This window comes from Symphalangus syndactylus, chromosome 18, assembly GCF_028878055.3.
Source record: "Symphalangus syndactylus isolate Jambi chromosome 18, NHGRI_mSymSyn1-v2.1_pri, whole genome shotgun sequence".
NCBI classification, from domain to species: Eukaryota; Metazoa; Chordata; class Mammalia; order Primates; family Hylobatidae; genus Symphalangus; species Symphalangus syndactylus.
The window spans coordinates 83,307,879-83,330,370 of NC_072440.2; the positions used below are offsets into that span (position 1 = coordinate 83,307,879).

A 22,492-nucleotide genomic window follows, 5' to 3' on the forward strand; every position below is an offset into this window, starting at 1 on the left:
GGGCCGCTCGCCTCGGCTTCCCAAAATGCCGGGAGGTTAGTGATATTTAACGTTAGATAACTTTGGACTCCAAATATACCTATTTTCATTTTAAGACACTTCTATTTCGTTTTGGGAGGGTAAACTAGTTATATTTTAATAATGAAAACATGTGTTACATAAGCACCTAGTGAGTACTCGAATCAACCTCGGACTCTCCGGGAGTGAGGGGTGGGTGAGGGGACCGGCAGGTGGTCACAGCCCCATCAAAAGGGACTTGGGGCTGGGGGATGTCGCGGTCAACTGGGAAAGGAGAGCCAGTCAGCAAGTGGCGCGTCCCACGCCGTCTGTCAAATGCATCTGGGGGTTAGCTGTACTCATACATCTTGGGGGTGACTAGGTGACTTCCGTGTTCAAGACACTAGCGAGCTAAGCCTGGGATTTCAGTTTGCACAGCGCTTTGTTAAGTTTTGTCTCTCAATCTTGCTGTCCACTAGCGAACCTGGAGGATGTCTGTTAGCGGTAAATTCTTTACCCACATTCCGAAAAGGAAAATGGGCGGCCGCGCGCGAGGACATATTCCTTGGATGGTAACTCAACCAGAACTCCACTGCTCCCGAGCCCCCGCTTGACCTAGCGCACCGCCCCCTCCCCGACGCAGGCGCAGTCGCGGAACTGTAGAGCCCCACGCAGCTGCAGAGCCACCGGGCTGCTGCGCCTTGAGCGCGACGGGGAAAGAAGGGGTCGCGCTAGGCTTGCGTCACTCGTCTGCGACGGCGCCTGCGTGAAACACCATGCTGACGGCAGGGTGCCGCGGTCCTATCTTGCTGTGCCTGCGGCAGGGGCTCGGAACCAATTCATTCCTGAGCGGCCTGGGGCAGGAGCCCTACGAGGGACCTCGGTCACTGTGTTGCAGGTCCTCGCCTAGAGACCTGCGAGATGGAGGAAGAGAGCACGAGGCGGCACAAAGGAAAGCCCCAGGAGCAGAGTCTTGCCCATCTCTCCCTCTGAGCATCTCTGACATTGGGACTGGATGTCTTTCGTCAGTGGAAAACCTCAGACTGCCGCGGGAAGAGTCATCCCTTCGAGAGCGCGAGGACTCGAGCGGAGACCAGGGCCGGTGCTGTCCCACACACCAGGGATCCGAGGATCCTTCGATGCTCTCGCAGGCCCAGTCCGCTACCGAGGTCGAAGAGCGTCACGTCTCCCCTTCTTGTTCAACTTCCAGAGAGAGACCCTTTCAGGCTGGGGAACTGATTTTAGCTGAGACTGGGGAGGGAGAAACAAAATTTAAGAAATTATTTAGGTTGCACAACGTCGGACTCTTAAATAGTAACTGGGGGGCAGTCCCGTTCGGCAAGATCGTGGGTAAGTTCCCCGGCCAGATACTGAGGAGTTCCTTCGGTAAGCAGTACATACTGAGGAGGCCAGCATTGGAAGACTATGTAGTATTGATGAAAAGAGGGACTGCCATAACATTCCCAAAGGTAATGCGATGGAGATAAGGTGTGTATTGGTTCCAAGCGGAGCAAAGACAGATGCAGTACTCAGTCCTGATTAATGTACTCAAAGCACATGTCAGAACGTTTGGATTTTTTATTTTACTCAGGCTTTTAAAATAAACCAATGGCTATAACTTTTACATATCTTGATGAAAATTAGCATTAGGAAACGGCTAGATTTTAATTTTAACTTGGGAGTCTCGATTCCCTTATTCGTAAAATGTGGATAATAGCTCAACTTTTGTTAGGGTGATGTGAACTCACTACGTACATAATAAGTACTAATTTTGTTTCCCATTACTCTTAAGTTTACAACCTCAGGAGTCAAGAGAATGTTGAACTCCTAGGCAACAATTTTTTAGTACTACTATGATGATATTTTAATAATATTTAATAATCATGTTACAAGAGTATTTTTTATCAGCAACAGATACATTACGGTGCTTTTCCCTTTTTAGGGAAGAAATAGAGTTTTATATTAAAATAGCTAACATTCAACACCAAACATGAAATGACTATTCTTTATTAAAAAGTTAACTGCCTAAAGCCTAGTTTCAGTCTTTTTTTTTTTTTTTTTGAGACAGATTCTCACTCTGCCATCCAGGCTGGAGTACAGTGTTGCAGTGTTGTGATCTTGGCTCACTGCAACCTCTGCCTCCTAGGTTCAAGCGATTCTCCCACCACAGCCTCCTGAGTACCTGGGACTACAGGCATGCACCACCACCCCGGGCTAATTTTTGTAGAGACGGGGTTTCGTCTTGTTGCCTAGGCTGGTCTTCAACTCCTGGCCTCAAGTGATCCGCCCACCTCGGCCTCCCGGTGCTGGGATTACAGGCGGGAGCCACCGCGCCCACCCCTAGTTTGAAGCTTATGCTAATCATCTATTGCTAGCAGATTATTTCAATCCTTAGTCACAGTCACAGTCCTTGAGTAGAATGTTCCTGTGTAACACAACTCCTCCTTTCTCCAGATCAGGATTCATTCGTTATTTATTCAGCAAATTGACTGCCTTCCATACTCAAGGCACTATTTAGGGAAGTATAGTGTTGAACTGCAGTCCTCACTCTCAACACAGACCTTACATTCGAGAAGGGGTGACAAAGAACAAACAAGTAAATGAAAGAATAAGGTCATTTCCAGTAGTATTAAGTGTCATGAAGACAAATATATTAACAATGACATTGTTTTGGGTGACCTGGGGTATGAGCATACTGTATGTCAGGTGAATAGAGATGGTCTCCAAGGAGGTACACTTGATAAGAAACCTAAATAAGGAAGAGCTTGCCTTGTAAACAGATCTAGGAAGATAGTTGTTCTTGCAAAGGGAGGAATACTGCAGAGTTTCTGTTGTGGCCTCAGTGGGTCAGATGAGGGACCCCGTATGAGGTGTGGTTTGAGTATTTTATTCCATTTGTAGTGAAGGACCATTAGAAGGTTCTGAGTAGGAATCCAGTCTGTATTTTAAACGGTCTACCCAGGGACTAAGAAAACTTTCCTCAGACGCTTAGGCTACTGAGGTATAATAAGCTTTTTTTTTTTTTTTTAAAGACAGGGTCTTGCTGTGTCACCCAGGCTAGAGTGCAGTGGCTCAATCACTTCTTACTGTAGCCTCAACCTCCCAGGCTCCAACAATCCTCGAACCTCAACCTCCTGAGTAGCTGGGACCACAGGTGCATGCCACTATGCCTAGCTAATCAAAAATTTTTTTTTGTAGAGTTGGGGTCACCCTAACTTGCCCAGACTGGTCTTAAACTTCTCTAGGCTCAAGGGATCCTCCCTTGAGGGTGCTGGGATTACAGAACAACCACTCCTGGCCATGGTATCATAAGCTCTTGAAGAAAACTAAAAGACTTTTGTAATTTTATCTTGCTTCCCCATGTCTGCTTTCTCCCCATTAGACAAAATCAAGAGAGATTAGTTACATTTCATGAAGTTATACATATGCATCTTTAGTGTACTTTCTGCCTTTCCATTTGTTACAGATAAAAGCTACATTGTTCCACTCTAAGGAGGAATTTAAGTACTAAATTTGTTAGGTGTTGACTTCTCTTTATAGCTTCCAAGTAGTGGCTGGAGATAGTTCAACTTCTACAATTTTGAAATGCTTGAGGGAATACCTCCACTGATGTTTAAAAACTGATCTCCCTGTTAGAATTACATAATTCCATCTTAGTATTAAAAATATGACCAGAGGCTGAGTGCAGTGGCTCACACTTGTAATCTCAATATTTTGGGAGGCTGAGGCAGGAGGATCATTTGAGCTCAGAAGTTTGAGACCAGCCGGGGCAACATATGGAGACCTTGTCTCTACAAAAAATAAAAAATTAGCCAGGTATGGTGGCACACACTTGTGATCCCAACTACACAGGAGGCTGAGATGAGAGGATTGTTTGAGCCCAGGAGTTTGAGGCTGCAGTGAGCCATGATCTTGCCACTGCACTCCAGCCGAGTGAGGGGCCGGGCGCAGTGGCTCACGCTTGTAATCCCAGCACTTTGGGAGGCTGAGGTGGGTGGATCACGAGGTCAGGAGATCGAGACCACGGTGAAACCCCGTCTCTACTAAAAATACAAAAAAATTACCCGGGCGTGGTGGCGGGTGCCTGTAGTCCCAGCTACTCGAAGAAGCTGAGGCAGGAGAATGGCGTGAACCCGGGAGGAGGAGCTTGCAGTGAGCCGAGATTGCGCCACTGCACTCCAGCCTGGGCGACAGAGCGAGACTCTGTCTCAAAAAAAAAAAAAAAAAAAATTGAGGGGGCAAGTGCAGTCACTCACACCTGTAATCTCAGTGCTTTGTGAGGCCAAGGCAGGAGGATTGCTGGAGGCTAGGAGTTCAAGACTAACCTGGCCAATATAGCAGGACCCCCATCTTTATAAAAAATTAAAAAAAAATTAGTTGGCATGGTAGTACATGCCTGTGGTCCCAGCTACTTTGGAGGCTGAGGTGGGAGGATTGCTTGAGCCCAGAAGTTGGAGGCTGCAGTGAGCTACTATTGCACTACTACACTCCAGTCTGAGCAACAGAGACCCTGTCACCAAGAAAATTTGTTTAATAAATTTAAAAAAAGTTTTTTATTAATGTCATCCATAATATTTGTGTTGTGTTAACAAAAACAATTCCAATTATATGTTTGGCAAGTGGGTCCTCCAATCTAGTAATAGCATAGTCTCTTTTTTTTCTTATATAGCAGGGCTCCTCTACCCCCAGGCTGAGGACGGGTACCAGTGTGTGGCCTGTAACGGGGAACTGGGCCACACAGCAGGTTAGCAGTGGGTAGTGAGCATTACTGCCTGAGCTCCACCTCTCGTCAGATCAGCCATGGCATTAGATTCTCATAGGAGTGCAAACTCTTGTGAACTGCGCATACGCCGGATCTAGGTTGCATGCTCCTTATAAGAAACTAACTAATGCCTGATGATCTGAGGTGAAACAATTTCATCCCAAAACCATCCGCCTCTCCCCAATCTGTGGAAAAATTGTCTTCCACAAAACAGGTCCCTGGTGCCCAAAAGGTTGGGGACCGCTGTTATATAGTATCTTAATTCTAAATTAGAAGTTCATCATTTGGCCAGGCACGTTGGCTCATGCCTGTAATCCCAGCACTTTAGGAAGCCGAGGTGAGACCAGCCTGGCCAACATGGTGAAACCTCATCTCTACTAAAAATACAAAAAATTAGCAGGCCATGGTGGCGGGTGCCTGTAATCCCAGCTACTTGGGAGGCTGAGGCAGGAGAATCGTTTGAACCCAGGAGGCGGAGCTTGCAGTGAGCCAAGATTGTACCACTGCACTCCAGCCTGGGTGACAGAGCGAGACTCTGTCCCCCCAAAAATAAATAAGAAGTTCATCATTTTGGTCTGGGAACTGGCTCACACTTGTAATCCCAGCACTTTGGGAGGCTGAGGCGAGCAGATCACCTGAGGTCAGGAGTTCGAGACCAGCCTGGCCAACATGGTGAAACCCCATCTCTACTAAAAATACAAAAATTAGCCGGGCGTGGTGGCAGGCACCTGTAATCCCAGCTATTCGGGAGGCTGAGGCAAGAGAATCACTTGAACCCGGGAGGCAGAGGTTGCAGTGAGCCAAGATTGTGCCATCGCACTCCAGCCTGGGGGACAAGAGCAAGACTTCGTCTCCCCAAAAAAAAAAAAAGAAATTGATCATTTTATGCAGAGATTATATAGTAAATTCCTAACTGGTCTTCCTGCCTCTTGATTTTTCTCCAGTAGATCCTGTATTCTTCTGCTAGATTAATCCTCATAAAATGCCATTTATATCACCTCAGTGACACACCCTAGTTGCTTATCAGGCTGAGTTCTAATGCCTCATACTGGCATTTAATTCTCTGCCTGTCTCTCCTGAGATAAACTGGATTTATTCTATGTCTGCTTTGTTTAAAGCTGTTTTTACCTTGTGATTGTTCCCATAAATTGTCTACTCTTTGTCTTTAAACTAGGCCATCCTGCTGCTCTATGAACTTATTGTCTATAATTTTGGTATTATTCTGAAGTCTTGCCTTATTTGTTAATTGATTCTTGGATCTCTCTTATTTCATCAAGTGAAATATAAACTCTGTAGGCAGGTCCAGAGTCTGATTCATTTTTTCACTCCCTTCTTCTTCACACCCAACAATGTAAGATAAGACTAGGTGCTTAGTACATATTTATTGGTCACTGAGTCACCCATACTGTTTTCAATCATAGGATATTAATATGATTCTCTCAATGATGGATATCAACCCAGGTGATACTGTTTTGGAAGCTGGCTCAGGCTCTGGTGGAATGAGCTTATTTTTATCCAAAGCAGGTAAGAGATTGGACTAAGCTACATCTCAGTAACAAAGAAAACATTCAATTTGTTCATAATAACAGAAGGTTATAAAGATATTTGGGAAAATACCTAACATTGAGGTAGCATTCTCCTAGAATCTGAATGTAAGCAATTATTTTTCTTTCCATTTTGTACACTTATTCCAGTCAGTCTCTTTCTAATCCTCCCTCCATTTTCTTTGCTTTGTCTTACTTTCTCCATGCTCTCCAATGCTGCTTCTTTTTTCTTAAGTATACTTTTTATTGGAATACAATATGGCTACAGAAAAGTGTGCAGATCATAAGTGGATACCTCAATGAATCTTTGTATAGTGACCACTCATGTACTTATGACTGAGATCAAGGTAGGGAGTGTCCCTGCCCCACAGATGCCTCCTCACGTCCCCTCCCAGTCCTTATCATCACCAAAGGAAACCACTATTGTGACTTTTATCACCACTGATTAGTTTTGCCTCCTTCAAACTTATATAAAATGGAATCATACAGTATGTGCTCCTTTGTATCTGGCTACTCTCATTCATCATTATGTTTGTGAGATTCACTCATTGCATACAGCAGTAGTTCTTTCATTTTAGTTGCTGTGTAGTACTCTATTTAAATCACAATTTACCCATTTTACTGTTGATAGACATTTGAGTTGGATGTTACAAATAGTGCTGCTCGGAACCTCCTTGTGTACTTGTCATGTTATTGTTGAATACTAGTGCCAGATGAATACTTAGCCTGAGGGAATATGGAAGGAGGTTGTCAGCTGTTGAGGGGAGAGTTATATATCGTTAGGGCCAAAGAATTATAGTAGGTGTTCATAAAGAAATTAATCGTAGTACAGAGCTATTAAGTAAAAAGCTAGATCATGAAGAATTATCTTTTTTTCCAGAAAGTCTCTAAAAATTGTCAGTTGGTAAAAGTACTGCTTGAAGGTGGGTGTCTGATCAAAAATCAAGAGGTGTATATTAAACATATATATTTTTTCATGTTCCTACCACTTAATTTCTGGTTACTTTTATGCTAGTTGATTAGTACCCCTTTGCCTACCTAATTTCTCTGAGTGTCAGTGTTGCTTTGGGTGGTCTGTCTGTGCAGTGTTCTCTTCCCTATGTAATACTAGACTGCTGAATAGTCACAGTACTTTCTTTGAGTAGATTTTATAAAGATCACAGATAGAAATATGCTGAAATTAAACTCACACCTTTTGTTCTTTGACCTAATGTCTTCACATATGAATATTATCTAGATTATACTAAGCCAGCAAATTCATTCTGGGCTCCTCAATCTTTTGTTTGACTTTTCTGTACATAGTTAAAGGCAGTCATTTTCTCATAATCTATGACAAATTCCTAACTGCATGGTTTCATTTGACAAAGTGGATTTATAAAAATTGGTGAGAACAGATAAGTGCCTATATTTCTAAAGTATGTAGTATCAGAGGAGTGTCATGGCTTGAATAATCCTAAACTATAAATGTGCAAGAAATTATTGCTATTTACCTATGTGATGGATATTTTTCTCCATATTGTCTTTTCCAGTTGTTTACGTTACTTTTTTTTTTTTTTTTTTTGAGGCAGGGTCTCACTCTGTTCCCCAGGCTGGAATGCAGTGGTATGATCGTGGCTCACTACAGCCTTGACCCTCGGAACTCAAGTGATCCTCCTATCCCAGCCTCCCAAGTAGCTGGGACAATAGGCACATACCACCAAAGCTGGCTGATTTTTAAAGTTTTTTGTAGAGACTGGGTCTCACTGTTGCCCAGGTTGGTCTTGAACTCCTGGCCTCAAGCAATCTTGCCTCCCAAAGTGCTGGGATTACAGGCATGGGGCACCACTCCCAGCTTATGTTACTATTAACATTAATTTTTATCTCCTGAGAACCTGATAACTTGCAGTTGGAGTTACATTTCAAAAGATACCTTGGAATTTAAACTTCATTAGTAAACTGTAAACTGATTGATCTGGGATAATCTCCAAATGGTATCAAATCACTTCAGATAGAGGTGGGTGGAAAGTTAATTGCCTTAAGTTAAAATGTAGTACTCCTCTCGGGAATTGCAGTATTACTGTGCTAATTAGTTTAAAAGTTCTTCACACACACACACACACACACAAACACACACACAAATACAAATACTTTTTTTTGTATTTTTTGGTAGAGACAGGATTTCACCATGTTGGCCAGGCTGGTCTTGAACTCCTGACCTCAAGTGATCTGCCTGCCTTGCCCTCCCAAAGTGCTGGGACTACCGTGGCGAGCCACTGTATCTGGCCACAAATACCTTTTAAATATATGAAAGACTCAACCTCATCCATAATAAAAGAAATGCAAGTTAAAATTACATTAAAAGGCGGAGCATGGTGGCTCACATCTGTAATCCCAGCACTTTGGGAGGCCGAGGCAGGCAGATTGCTTGAGCTCACGAGTTTGAGACCAGCCCGGGCAACATGGCGAAACCCTGTCTCTACCAAAAATACAAAAAATTAGCTGGGTGTGGTGGCGCACACCTGTCGTCCCAGCTGTTCAGGAGGCTGAAGTGGGAAGATTGCTTGAGCCTGGGAGGTGGGGGTTGCAGTGAGCTGTGATTGCACCCACACTCCAACCTGTATGACAGAGTGAGAGCGTCTCAAAAAAAAAAAAAAAAACTAAAAAATCTACATTAAAAATGATAAACTTTATTCACTTTTTAGATTGACACAGATAAAAAGTTCAATAACTTAGAGTATGGAGATACAGGTATTCTTTTTTTTTTTTTTTTTGAGCCAGAGTCTTGCACTGTCGCCCAGGCTGGAGTGCAGTGGCGCATCCTGGCTCACTGCAAGCTCTCCCTCCTGGGTTCACGCCCTTCTCCTGCCTCAGTCTCCCGAGTAGCTGGGACTACAGGCATGTGCCACCACGCCCGGCTAATTTTTTGTATTTTTTTTTAGTAGAGATGGGGTTTCACCGTGTTAGCCAGGATGGTCTCGATCACTTGACCTCATGATCCGCCCACCTCTGCCTCCCAAAGTGCTGGGATTACAGGTGGGAGCCACTGCACCTGGCCTGAGATATAGATATTCTAATGCATTGCTTGTTGGCATATAAGTTGACACCACTTACTTGGAGGACAATGTAATATTATGTGAATAAATTCACATACCCCTTGAGCCAGCAATTCCATTTTTAGGACTTTATCCTGTAGAGATATACTGGCTTGATACAAAGACTTAGGTATAAGAATTTTCATTGCAGTATTGTTTATATTAGCATATGACTAGAAACAAGCTAAATGTTCATCGTAGCCATACATGACTGGAATATAATGCCTGTTAAAAAGAATGCAGTACATCTAGAATCACTGAAATGACATTGGTAAATAAGAAGGAAGGTAGAGGACAGTGTGTATAATACACCACAATGTGTATTAAAAACAGAGAGAGATACTTGGCATGCTTGTATAGGCAGTGACTATCATAGGAAAGGTAAATAGCTGGTAATGTAGTTGCCTCTGAAGAGGGAGGGAGATTAATTGGAGATCAGGGATGGGAGGAAGACTTGTAACATTGAACTATTTGAATCATTTTTTTCACATACGTGTAGTACCTTTGCAAAATATGTTTTTGACACTTTTTAATAAACTGATTAATATTATGAAATATCAAATTATTTTTTACTTAAGTTGGATCACAAGGACGAGTCATAAGTTTTGAGGTACGAAAAGACCACCATGATCTGGCTAAGAAGAATTACAAACACTGGCGTGATTCATGGAAATTAAGCCATGTAGAAGAGTGGCCAGACAATGTGGATTTTATTCATAAGGACATTTCAGGAGCAACCGAAGACATAAAATCTTTAACATTTGACGCAGTAAGTTTTCTAACGTGGGTCCTGTGTTATTACTTTGACTACAAAGAAGATACGGGTCAGGCTTCTTTTATATGGGCAAGGGTCTTCCTTCATTTGCTTCATGTCTATCTCTAGGCATTGAAAGAATATTTTCGTTTCATGCCTTTTAATCTCATGGTGGGATTTGGGACAGAGAGACATACTGAGTTACCGAGTTGGGTGCTGAAGTTGTCATTGAATGTGGGATAATGACTGAAAGCTAGGACCGAAGACTAGTTGAGCATCATGAACCTCAGTATTTCCAGGATAAATCGTACTTTGGAAGCAGCGTTGGAAGCATATTGAACCCAGTACCTAACCTGAACTGTGAGATTTGGGGGAATAAGTAGCTTCCATTTGACAGGAAATAGGCAGAAGGCATCTTTAGACAGTTAAAGTCAGGATATCAAGAGGAGTGTGTTCATTGAAGATACTGAGGACAGAGGTGTTTATCATGAACAAAGCTCCAGAAAGTGGAGCAGAGACATTGTGAGGAAGAGAAACAATGGGAGGTTGACTTAGGGAAAAGAAGCAGAGAAGATGAAAGTAAAAAGATAGATGACAAGAGAGGATACACTAAGCTGTGATCAAACATGGTGGAGATCTGGGACATGGAAGTATTTGCTGGCTGAAGAGTTTCAGAATTCCTTGGTGATGCCACTTCACAGTTCATAGCTTCACACTATGGACTGAGGCCTTGGTTAGGAGTCTTCCTTCCTTTCCTTAAGTGGCTGCTGGAAGGATGGACTATTTTGGTGAGAAATGAAGCAAAGTTCAAAGAGGAGAGAAAATCTTTTTTTTTTTTTTTTTTTTGGAGACAGAGTCTCATTCTGTTGCTTAGGGTGGAGTGCAGTGGCACAGTCTCAGCTCACTGCAACCTCTGCCTCCTGGGTTCAAGTGATTTTCCTGCCTCAGCCTCCTAAGTACCTGGGATTACAGGCACATGCCACCACGCCCAGCCAATTTTTGTATTTTTACTAGAGATGGGGTTTCACCATGTTGACCAGGCTGGTCTGGAACTCCTAATCTTAGGTGATCTGCCCACCTCAGTCTCCCAAAGTGCTGGGATTACAGGCATGAGCCACCATGCCCGGCCATGAAAATGATTTTTATCAGCACTGGCTTCTAGCGCTGATATAACTAAAGCCTATAGTTTTAGTGGCACAGCTTCCTGTATAGAAAGACCTCAGTTATTTTTTCTCATCTATGGCTTGCATGTTACAGCTCAATAAGGGGGAAAGGGCTCTGTTTAGGTCATCCATAGGAATGTCAAAAATACCTGGGAGATTAAATTGGTCATCAGAATTTTGCCTGATGAGCATGAAACACAACAAAGGATTTTAATGATATCATTGAAGCTTTGTAGAAACCTGCTGAACCATTCCTGATCTAAAAAGAATACTCTTTTTTAGATTTATTCAGCTGAATCTCTCTTGAATAATAGTGCCAGATGATTACTCAATATGAGGGAATAGAGAAGGGGGGGGTGTCAGCTGCTGGGGGAGAGTTATATACCGTTAAGGCCAAAGAATTATAGTTGGTGTTCATAAATAATTATAATACAGAACTGTTAAGTAGAAGCTAGATCATGAATAATTTCCCTTTCTTAAGAACGTTTCTAAAAATTGTACATTGGTAAGAGTACTGCTTGAGGGTTGGTGTTTGATCAAAGATCAAAAGGCATATGTTAAACATAAATTTCTGGCTGGGCGCAGTGGCTCATGCCTGTAATCCCAGCATTTTGGGAGGCCGAGGCAGGTGGATCTCCTGAGGTCAGGAGTTTGAGACCATCCTGGCTAACACGGTGAAACCCCGTCTCTACTAAAAATACAAAAAATTAGCCGAGCGTGGTAGTGGGCGCCTGTGGTCTCAGCTACTCGGGAGGCTGAGGCAGGAGAATGGCGTGAACCCGGGAGGCGGAGCTTGCAGTGAGCCGAGATCACGCCACTGCACTCCAGCCTAGGTGACAGAGCGAGACTCCATCTCAAAAAAAAAAAAAAAGAAAAAGAAAGAAAGAAAGAAAAATACAAAAATGAGCCAGGCATGGTGGTGGACGCCTACAATCCCAGCTACTTGGGAGGCCAAGTCAGGAGAATCGCTTGAACCTGGGAGGTGGAGGTTCTAGTGAGCCAAGATTTGCGCCACTGCACTCCAGCCTGGGAGACAGAGCAAGACTCTATCTTAAAAAAGCAAAAAAGAAATAAATATGTATGTATGTGTATATGTATATATATATATATGTGTTTCTGATACTGTCATTCTCCTGCTGAAAAAACAATCTGGAGCTTTTCTTTCTTTTTTTTTTTTTTTTGAGATGGAGTCTTGCTTTTTCGCCCAGGCTGGAGTACAGTGGTATGATCTCGGCTCACTGCAACCTCCGCCTCCCGGGTTCAAGCGATTCTCCTGCCTCAGCCTCCTGAGTAGCTGGGATTACAGGTACCCGCCACCACGGCTGGCTAGTTTTTATGTTTTTAGTAGAGATGGGGTTTCACCATGTTGCCCAGGCTGTTCTGGAACTCCAGGGCGATCCACCCGCTTTGGCCTCCCAAAGTGCTGGGATTACAGGCATGAGCCGCCGCACCTGGCCCGGAGCTTTTCATTCAAAGACTTCTGGTGTCCAGAATCTGATCTAAACCTTCCTTTCTCTAGTCCTTTATGTAACCTGACTCCATACATGCCAACCAAAATGATGCTAAATGAATCAAAAAGGTGTTAAACCATTAAAAAAATAGAAAAAAGAGAGAGCATGACTAATAAAAGAGACAAATTTTGGAAACAGCTTAACCATCAAAAGAGAATGGACACAATGGAATACTAACAATAAATGTACTCTAGCTACATCAATAAATCTGAAAGACTTGGTGTTTGGTGGAAAAAGCATTATAAGAGAATATGTGAAATGACCACCTACATGTAAAATTTAAAACTACACAACATGTATTGTTTGTAGCTATATACGTATGTTGTAGAAGTATAAAATTTGGGAATGTTACCAACTTCAGGATAATGACTGTTTCTGAGGAGAGAAAAGGAAGGGAAAGGAATAGAGGGAAATAAGTTTGGGGTCCATTCAGATTGGTCCACCGCCAGGCTCCATAATCACCAGTGTAACCTTGGGTAAGTCACTTAATCTTTCCATGCCTCAGTCACCTCATGTATTAAACAGGAATGATAATAGTACCTATTTCATAGAGTTGTTGAGAATTAAATAAGAGAATTCATGTAAAGTACCTGGTACATAGTAAGCACTGAATAAATGTTAGTTACGATTTTCATCATTTTGATTTTCTTCCTTTCCCCTTTTCTCTGCCTGTTTACTAACTCTATTCTCCCTTCAAAGCTTAAAGGTCATCTCCTGTGTGAAATATCCCTTCATCATCTAGCCAGAGGATTGTTACCTTCCTCTGAATTTCTGAACCACTTTGTTTCTGAAGTCAACAAGCATTTATTAAGAACCTGCCATGTGCCATGTGCTGTGCTAAGACAAAAATTACACATTCAAAAGAGCTTTCAAAAACAAAAAATGGATAAGAAATATTTAAAAAATTTTTTAAAATAGCTGTTGGCCAGGTATGATGGCTTATGGCCATAATCCCAGCACTTTGGGAGGCTGAGATGGTTGAATCACTTGAGGTCAGGAGTTTGAGACCAGCCTGGCTAACATGGTGAAACCCTGTCTCTACTAAAAGTATAAAAATTAGCTGGGTGTGGTGGTGTGCATCTGTAGTCCCAGCTGCTTGGGAGGCTGAGGCAGGAGAATCACTCGAACCTGGGAGGCAGAGGCTGCAGTGAGCTGAGATTGCGCCACTGCACTCTAGCCTAGGTGACAGAGCAAGACTGTGTCTCAAAAATTAAATTAAATTGGCCGGGCGCAGTGGTTCACGCCTGTAATCCCACTACTTTGGGAGGCCGAGGAGGGCGGATCATGAGGTCAGGAGTTCGAGACCAGCCTAGCCAACATGGTGAAACCCTGTCTCTACTAAAGATAAAAAAAAACAGCTGGGTGTGGTGGCGCATGCCTGTAATCCCAGCTACTCGGGAGGCTGAGGCAAGAGAATCTCTGGAAACCGGGAGGCGGAGGTTGCAGTGAGCTAAGATTGCACCACTGCACTCCAACCTGGGCGACAGGACGAGACTCCATCTCAAAAAAAAAAAAAAAAAAAATTAAATAAGATAAAATGAAATAGACATATAAGCAATTACTAAAAAGACTCAGAAGTATAAAACACCATGGCTATAGAACTCGGTATGAGGAGATGAGGCTGTAAATGCAGTCATGAGGGGCTAGATAATAAAGAAAGTTGTGTATATATCAAGCTGGATAGTAAGGACATTATCTTATAAGTAGGAGAGTAGACTGTCTAGATTTCCGTTTTAGAATAATTCTGGAGAAAGAATGGAGGCTGGGAGTTTATGCAGAAAGGTATTATAATATTTCAACAAGATACGGTGAGGTGTTGACCTAAGTCAGTGTCGGTGGGATTAATTTGAGAAACACTGGAGGTAGATTTGTGAGACTTTAATTCAGAGTCTCAAAAGAGAATTCAAGGTAAAGAAAATGATGGCTTCTTGATTAGGCTTTGAAAAAAGAAAATGATGACTCTTAAGTTTCTGGTTTGAGTAACTGGATAAATGCTGTTAACTGAGAATTGAGCATTCAAGAGGATTTGCAGTTTTTTGGGTTATCTGACTTTGGTCCTTGTCAATAATATAGTAAAACTACAGTCTGAGAACCCATTTATGTCATCATGTTGACCCTTGATTGTCACTGAAATCTTGACTTGGATATTTATTTATTTATTTGAGATGGAGTCTCACTCTGTTGCCCAGGCTGGAGTGCAATGGCGTGATCTCGGCTCATTACAATCTCTGCCTCCCAGGTTCAAGCATTTCCCGTGTCTCAGCCTCCCTTGTAGCTGGGACTACAGGCACCCGCCTGTAGTAATCCCAGCTAATTTTTTTGTATCTTTAGTAGAGACGGTTTCGCCATGTTAACAGGCCAGGTTGGCTTCGAACTCCTCACCTCAGGTAATCCACCCACCTCGGCCTCCCAAACTGCTTGGATTACAGGTGTGAGCCACCATGCCTGGCCTCGACTTGGATATTTAATAGGCATCTTAAATACATGTCCAAACCTGAATTCTTATTTCCCCCAAGCTTGCTCCTCCTATAATCTTCATCATTTTCCTCATTAGTAAATTACATCTCCATTCTTTCAGTGGCTTAGGCTAAAAACTTTGGATTCAGTCTTCTTTTTCTCACATCCTACAGCCAATCCTAATTCTAATTGGCTCTGTCTTCAAAATATATACCACTTCTTACCACACCCACTGCTCTTTGGTATTATAAGCCACTGTCATCCTTCCTTGCATTCTCAGTGTTTTCTGCATGTAGATTTCAAAATGAGTCAGAGTATACTTAATGACAGTGAATTGTACACTTAAAATGGCAATGTATATTTTACCACACACAAAAATAGTTTTTTAAAAAAGTTCAGATCATGTAATTCTTTAAAATTCTTCGGTGGCTTCTCAATTGAGTAAAGCCAAAGCCTGCATGATTCTATGTAATCTGTGTCTACCACCTTCGATGTCGTCTCTTACCACTTCCCCCCTTTTATCTCCACTGCAGTGACAGTGGCCTCAACAGACTCCCCAAGTAGCCTACTACCTCAGAGTGTTTGTATTAAATATTTGCTGTTCCCTCCACCAGGAGCTCACTTCTCCCCTACATTTCCATGGGTTAAACTTAATTTTATTTTCTTCAGGTCTCTTCACTGACCAGCCTATATATAAAATGACACCTCCTTTCCCTGACCTGTCACTTTCTTTCCCTCTTTCTCTGCTTATTTTGTTTGTTTTGAGATAGGGTCTCATCCTGTCACCCAGGCTGGAGTGCAGTGACACAGTCACAGCTCACTGCAGCCTTGATTTCCCAAGCCCAAGTGATCCTCCCTCCTCAGCCTCCCAAGGGGCTGGAACCACAGGAGCACGCCACCATGCCTGGCAGTTTTTTTTCTTGAGACGGAGTCTCACTCTGTCACCCAGGCTGGAGTGCAGTGGTTTAATCTTGGCTCACTGCAACATCCGCCTCCGGGGTTCAAGTAATTGTCCTGCCTCAGCCTTCCCAGTAGCTGGGACTATAGGTGTGCACCACCACACCTGGCTAATTTTTGTATTTTTAGTAGAGACAGGGTTTTGCCACGTTGGCCAGGCTGGTCTCAAACTCCTGACCTCAGGTGATCCCCCCGCCTCAGCCTCCCAAAGTGCTGGGATTATAGGCATGAGCCACTGCCTCTGACCAACAACGTGAATTTCTGTTGCCAAAGCTGAAATAAAGCATCTAAATTTATAAGTTTTGGCAATAGAAATTCACATTGTCAGCCAGGTACAGTGGTTCACATCTGTAATCCCAGCATTTTGGGAGGCCAAGGCGGGCAGATCTCTTGAATCCAGGAGTTCAAGACCAGCCTGGGCAACATGGCAAAACCTGTATCTACATAATATACAAAAAAATTAGCTGAGAATGGTGGCGCCTGCCTGTAGTCTCAGCTACTTGGGAGGCTGAGGTGGGAGGGTTGCTTGAGTTCAGGAGGTGGAAGTTGCAGCGAGGTAACATCGTGCCACTGTACTCCAGCCTGGTCAACACAGCAAGACCCTGTCTCAAAAAAAAAAAAAAGAAATTCACATTGTCTCAAATGTTTAAATTTTTTATGTTGTAATGGCGTGTTTTACACTTGGCAATATTGATAATACAGGCATCCAGGAATCTTCCTTTGGTTATATTCATATATACATACATAGCCAAATCAAATCAATATTTCCATATTAATATGCAAAGTACAAGACATATCATTATGATTTTTCAGTATCATCAAGTACTATGACAAATTGTTTTTTCTTCCCTGAGACAGGATCTCACTCTTGTCCAGGGTGGAGTATGATGGCACAGTCATAGGTCACTACAGCCTCGAACTCCTAGGCTCCAGTGACCCTCCCACCTCAGCTTCCTGAGTAGCTGGTACTACGGGCTTGTGCCACTGCATCCAGCTACTTTTTTTTTTTTTTTTTCAATAGAGTCAGAGTCTCGCTATGTTGCCTGGGCTGTTCTCAAACTCGGCCTCAAATGGATCCTCTTGCCTCAGCCTCCCAAAGTGTTGGGATTACAGGCAGGAGCCACCTTGCCCAACTGTATAATAATTAACATACCCTTTTGGGAGTGGTAAAATGATAGTTAATAATACTGCCTTCTAAAAAATGAAATACTTTGAGTGATTGCTGTCCAAAAGTGTGTCATTTCGCCACAATAATAAAACTTATGCTTTATTTAAATAGAATCAGACTGATCCAGTTCTCTTTTTCCCCCACACAGGTAGCTTTGGATATGTTAAATCCTCATGTTACTTTGCCTGTTTTTTACCCACGTCTTAAGCATGGTGGTGTATGTGCTGTATATATAGTAAAGTGAGTAATAGAACTGTTTTTCTTTGTAATGTGACTTTTAAGTGCACTTTTGCTTAAGTACCAAACTAATTTTTTTTTTTTTTTTTGAGACAGAGTCTCACTCTGTCACCCAGGTTAGAGTGCAGTGGTATGATCTCAGCTCACTGCAACCTCCACCTCCCCTGTTCAAGCAGTTATCCTGCCTCAGCCTCCCAAGTAGCTGGGATTACAGGCGCCCGCCACCATGCCCGGCCAATTTTTTCTATTTTTAGTAGAGAAGGGGTTTCACCATGTTGGCCAGGCTTGGTCTTGAATTCCTGACCTCAGGTGATCTGCTCGCCTGGTCTCCCAAAGTGCTGGGATTATAGGCTTGAGCCACCACGCCCAGCCAAAATACTCATTTTGTAACTGAATAAAGTGTATACGGCATCTTATACAACTGTTTTAAAATGACAAGTCCCAAGTTCATTTATATTACTGTATATTTATTTAGTTTTTTCTTTTTAACCTTTTCTCGGGTTTTTTTTTTTTTTTTTTTTTTGAGACAGTCTCGCTTTGTCACCCAGGCTGGGGTGCAGTGTCATGATCTTGGCTCACTGTAACCTCCGGCTCCCGGGTTCAAGTGATTCTCCTGCGTCAGCCTCCTGAGTAGCTGGGATTACAGGTACGCGCCACCACACCCGGCTAATTTTTGTATTTTTAGTAGAGACAGGGTTTCACCATGTTGGCCACGCTGGTCTGGAACTCCTGACCTCAAGTGATCCGCCTGCCTCAGCCTCCCAAAGTGCTGGGATTACAGGCATGACCCATGCCCAACCCTATATTACTGTTTAAATCATTTTTTACATAAATAGTAATATAAGATGCATATTTTCTTCTGACAATCTGGAAGAAACGTTTTAAAAGTATAACGTGAACAGTAATGTTAAATTATGGTCTCTGTGTTTGTTTACTTAGAATTTTGTGAAAGTACTTTTTATGCCTCCTAACTTGCATATTTAAACCCTCTCCTGCCTTAATTTAACTATAGTATTTAAATCTGGGCAAGAGGTGTAGGGAACTTAAATAAACATAATGTTATTATTTTAGTAGAAATGTAAATTTTTCACTTTTCTGAAAGCATCACACAGGTTATTGAACTTTTAGATGGAATTCGCATCTGTGAACTTGCTCTTTCATGTGAAAAGATAAGTGAGGTCATTGTCAGAGATTGGTTGGTTTGCCTTGCAAAACAGAAAAATGGAATTTTAGCTCAAAAAGTAGAACCTAAAATCAACACAGATGTACAACTAGATTCTCAAGAGGAAATTGGAGTTAAAGGCGAGCTGTTTCAAGAGGATGACCATGGTGAGCTTCAGTTTTACTTTATGCATGCAGTAATGAATGGAGAATGAGTTCCTGAGTATACTGACCAATAGATTATAAAAATATTCCTCAGCAATTTTCTATAGAAATTGAAGTGTGATATTTATTCTGCTAAGATGTATAAGGCACAGAATAATGACTTTTCCTGCCTTTTACATAAAACTCTGATACCTTTGAAAAATTGAGCTTTTTATAATATTCATATTTTACTTGTCACAAGGAGCTTGGTTTGTGAAATAATTTAAATATATTAAGGATTTTTTTTTTGAGACTGGAGTCTTGCTCTGTCACCCAGGCTGGAGTGTAGTGGCACAATCTCAGCTCACTGCAAGCTCCGCCTCCCAGGTTCACGCCATTCTCCTGCCTTAGCCTCCTGAGTTGCTGGGACTACAGGCGCCCGCCACCATGCCCGGCTAATTTTTTATATTTTTAGTAGAGGCGGGGTTTCACCATGTTAGCCAGGATGGTCTCGATCTCCTGACCACGTGATCCACCCGCCTCAGCCTTCCAAAGTGCTGGGATTACAGGTATGAGCCACCGCGCCCGGCCAAGGATGTTTTATGTTTAGGTCACTGATTATTAATGGGACCTGATAGGCAAATAGCTAATATTCCAAAAAGCAACTTCTAAGATGCTGCTGGAATTCTTGAAAGAACTGAGTTTAGGTCTTTGTTGTATATACATATTATTTAGGCCATGAACAAGTTTTCAAGTATCCGTTGATTTATGATATGGGCTTATCCATTTGGTTATAAAATCATATGTTTATTGTATAATCATTGACAAATCGATTCTGTATAATAACTGGCAGAGTAGCTCTAAAATAAATGCAAGGAATAAAAAGAGAAAAAACTTACAATAAAGAGAGTAACTCATATTTTAACAGTTTTGTGAAAAAAATAGAAAATATTTTATGTAGCTTATAGTACATATATTTTTTACAACAGAAGAATCACATTCTGATTTTCCATATGGATCATTTCCCTATGTTGCTAGACCAGTACACTGGCAACCTGGTCATACAGGTGAGTAATGTTTTCAGAACATATTAAATGGTGTTTTTTCTTTTAATTAATATAATGACTTTATGTTTTTCTTCTCTTAAATTAGCTTTTCTTGTCAAGTTGAGAAAGGTCAAACCACAACTCAACTGAGTACTCCAGACGACAGCAACTGACTTGAAGATGGAAAAATATCAAAATAGAACTTTATATTGAAAATCGCTACTTTCATAGATTGGCATTTTTAGCTATTACTATGACTTATATAACTTATAATTTTGAAAATAACAACTAAAAGATGTATAACGTGGCAAAACTGCTTAAACATCCCATTTTGACACTTGTCTTGCAGTTAGTTTGACATTTTGTAGTTAATGATTCCAAATTGGTTTAGTTGGGCCATCTCATTCTTCACTTCCTGTAAACCACTCCATAGATTTGTCTTTCTTCAAGAAATTAGTTTCCTTTATTTGATTGATGGTCATTGACTACTGAAATAAAATATGCATTTTAAGATAAATTTTATGTATCTGTCCATTTTAAATACATCTTATAATGGCTTGTATATGTCTTAAAAAATAATAAGGAAATCTGGGTTATAGTAAATAATGGGGGGAAACTTAAGAATGATATAATCACCTTAAAAATTGTAACAAAAGATGTAACAGCTCTTGAATCTCTTTTATCCCCCTCAGAATCTTTTTAACCAGCTTGAAATAACATTAGAATTGTTTGGTGTTACTACACAAATTAAATGTTTGGGGGCCAGGCACAGTGGTTCACGCCTTTGGGAGGCCAAGGCAGGCAGATAATCTGAGGTCAGGAGTTCGAGACTAGCCTGGCCAACATGGCAAAACCCTGTCTCTACTAAAAATACGAAAATTAGCCAGTTGTGGTGGCGGGCACCTGTAATCCCAGCTACTTGGGAAGCTGGGGCAGAAGAATCACTTGAACCTGGGAGGCAAAGGTTGCAGTGAGCTGAGATTGTGCCACTGCACTCCAGCCTGGGTGACAGGGCGAGACTCCATCTCAAAAAAAAAAAAAAAATAAAGTTTGGGGAATACATTTTGGAAACATGAATTAATTACAAATGGGACTTATTATTCATAGGCACCAGTTATTTAGCATTTGCCACATACCATACATTGTTTTGAAAACTTTATATATGTTTTTCACTTACTATGGACAACTTATCTTTCAGGTTATCCATATTTTACAGATAAACAGTGACTTAGAGTGATTAGGTCGCTGTTTAAATATAGATGTTTTATAGGTTTTTAGTTGTGTGTGTGTTTGTTTTTTTTTTTTGAGACAGGTTCTCATTCTGTCACCCAGGCTGGAGTGCAGTGGCGTGATCATGGCTCATTGCAGCCTCAATCTCCCAGGATCAAACAAGCCTCCCACCTCAGCTTCCCATGTAGTTGGACTACAGACACATGGCACCACGCCCAGCTAATTTTTGTGGGTTTTTTGGTAGAGACGGGGTTTTGTCATGTTGCCCAGGCTAGTCTCAAACTCCTAGGCTCAAGCAATCCTTCTGCCTTGACCTCTCAAAGTGCTGGGATTATAGGTGTGGAGCCACCATGCCCAGCCTGTTTTATGGGCTGTAAAATAGTAATGCCTTGGAGGGTAAATGCTACCATTCCTAGATTTATCTTTTAGGCTAGAAGTATTTAAAATTATACATGTGTGTAAATTTTTTATTAAATAACATATTACAGAACGTAGAACATTTTAAAGTAAAATCTCTGCCTTTTTAGAGTTTACAGTCTATGATAGAGCTTGACATTAATCACACAGATGTAAAACTAAAACTGTTATAAATTCCCCCCAAAGAAGTACAAGGTACTATGAGTAACCATAATGGGGGACTTTGCCCTAGCAAGTGACAACTGAGCTGAGACCTGAATGTAGGAATTAACTACAGCAGGGAGAATGGGAATAAAAAGTGATCCTGGGGCAGAGTGGAAAAGACTGGATAGATGGGGATGAGGCCATGCAAGTTCTTATATGCCCATGAAGGAATTGGTGTATCCTAAGAAAAATGGGATGCTACTGAAGAATTTAAGTACGGGGTGACATGTTTAGATCTGTGTTTTGAAAATCACTCTGGCTGCATTTAGACGAGTGATTGAATCAGGAGCAGAGTATTCTGGTGTTATATTTCTGTATGATAACTAGCTGAACATTTATACAATAATGATGCCTTTATAGCTTTTATAACATTTCCAGATACAGTTATACATTGCTTAACAGTGGCAGTACATTCTGATAAACACGTAGTTGGGCAGTTTCATCATTGTGTGAACATTACATAGTGTACTTACACAAACCTAGGTGGTATAGCCTACTACATACCTAGGTTATATGGTATAGCCTACTGCTCCTAGACTGCAAACCTGGATAGCATGTTACTGGACTAAGTACCATAGGCATTTATAAGACAATGGTAAGTATGTGTGTATCTAAACATAGAAAAGGTATTGTGTTGCACTACAGGGCTATGATGTCAGTAGGTGATAG

At 41.8% G+C, this 22,492-nt stretch overlaps 2 protein-coding genes across 8 annotated transcripts in view; one reads left to right on the top strand and one right to left on the bottom strand.

Moving 5' to 3' along the window:
* Nucleotides 1-741: 741 nt before the first annotated feature.
* Nucleotides 742-20,489, top strand: TRMT61B (tRNA methyltransferase 61B). 4 transcript variants are annotated; one of them, XM_055253984.1, is made up of 7 exons: nt 742-1,466; nt 6,181-6,283; nt 9,953-10,143; nt 17,533-17,624; nt 18,724-18,950; nt 19,916-19,993; nt 20,079-20,489. In XM_055253984.1, the coding sequence occupies exons 1-7, from the start codon at nt 774-776 to the stop codon at nt 20,120-20,122; spliced, it is 1,428 nt and encodes a 475-aa protein (XP_055109959.1). In that variant the 5' UTR covers nt 742-773; the 3' UTR covers nt 20,123-20,489. The 4 variants fall into 4 exon arrangements, with proteins under 4 accessions (XP_055109959.1, XP_063478831.1, XP_063478832.1 ...); XM_063622761.1 differs by lacking the exon at nt 6,181-6,283 and having other exon boundaries at nt 742-1,347; XM_063622762.1 differs by lacking the exons at nt 17,533-17,624; nt 18,724-18,950 and having other exon boundaries at nt 758-1,466.
* SPDYA (speedy/RINGO cell cycle regulator family member A) overlaps nt 19,713-22,492 on the bottom strand; it is a 34,201-nt gene continuing 31,421 nt past the window's right edge. For 3 of the 4 annotated variants that reach the window (XM_055253993.2, XM_055253992.2, XM_055253991.2), the window contains one exon: nt 19,713-20,460. In XM_055253993.2, the coding sequence (XP_055109968.1) occupies nt 20,426-20,460 (35 nt within the window). In that variant the 3' untranslated portion in view covers nt 19,713-20,425. The remainder of the gene's footprint in view (nt 20,461-22,492) is intronic. The other variant, XM_055253994.2, reaches the window with a different exon arrangement.

What these genes read in the sequence shown, in the direction of transcription:
- TRMT61B (XM_055253984.1), top strand. Translation starts at nt 774, where the DNA reads ATGCTGACGGCAGGGTGCCGCGGTCCTATCTTGCTGTGCCTGCGGCAG. An exon ending in CTGCCATAACATTCCCAAAG is followed by an intron (nt 1,467 to 6,180) that starts GTAATGCGATGG and finishes TTTCAATCATAG; the next exon opens with GATATTAATATGATTCTCTC. An exon ending in AATCTTTAACATTTGACGCA is followed by an intron (nt 10,144 to 17,532) that starts GTAAGTTTTCTA and finishes TCCCCCACACAG; the next exon opens with GTAGCTTTGGATATGTTAAA.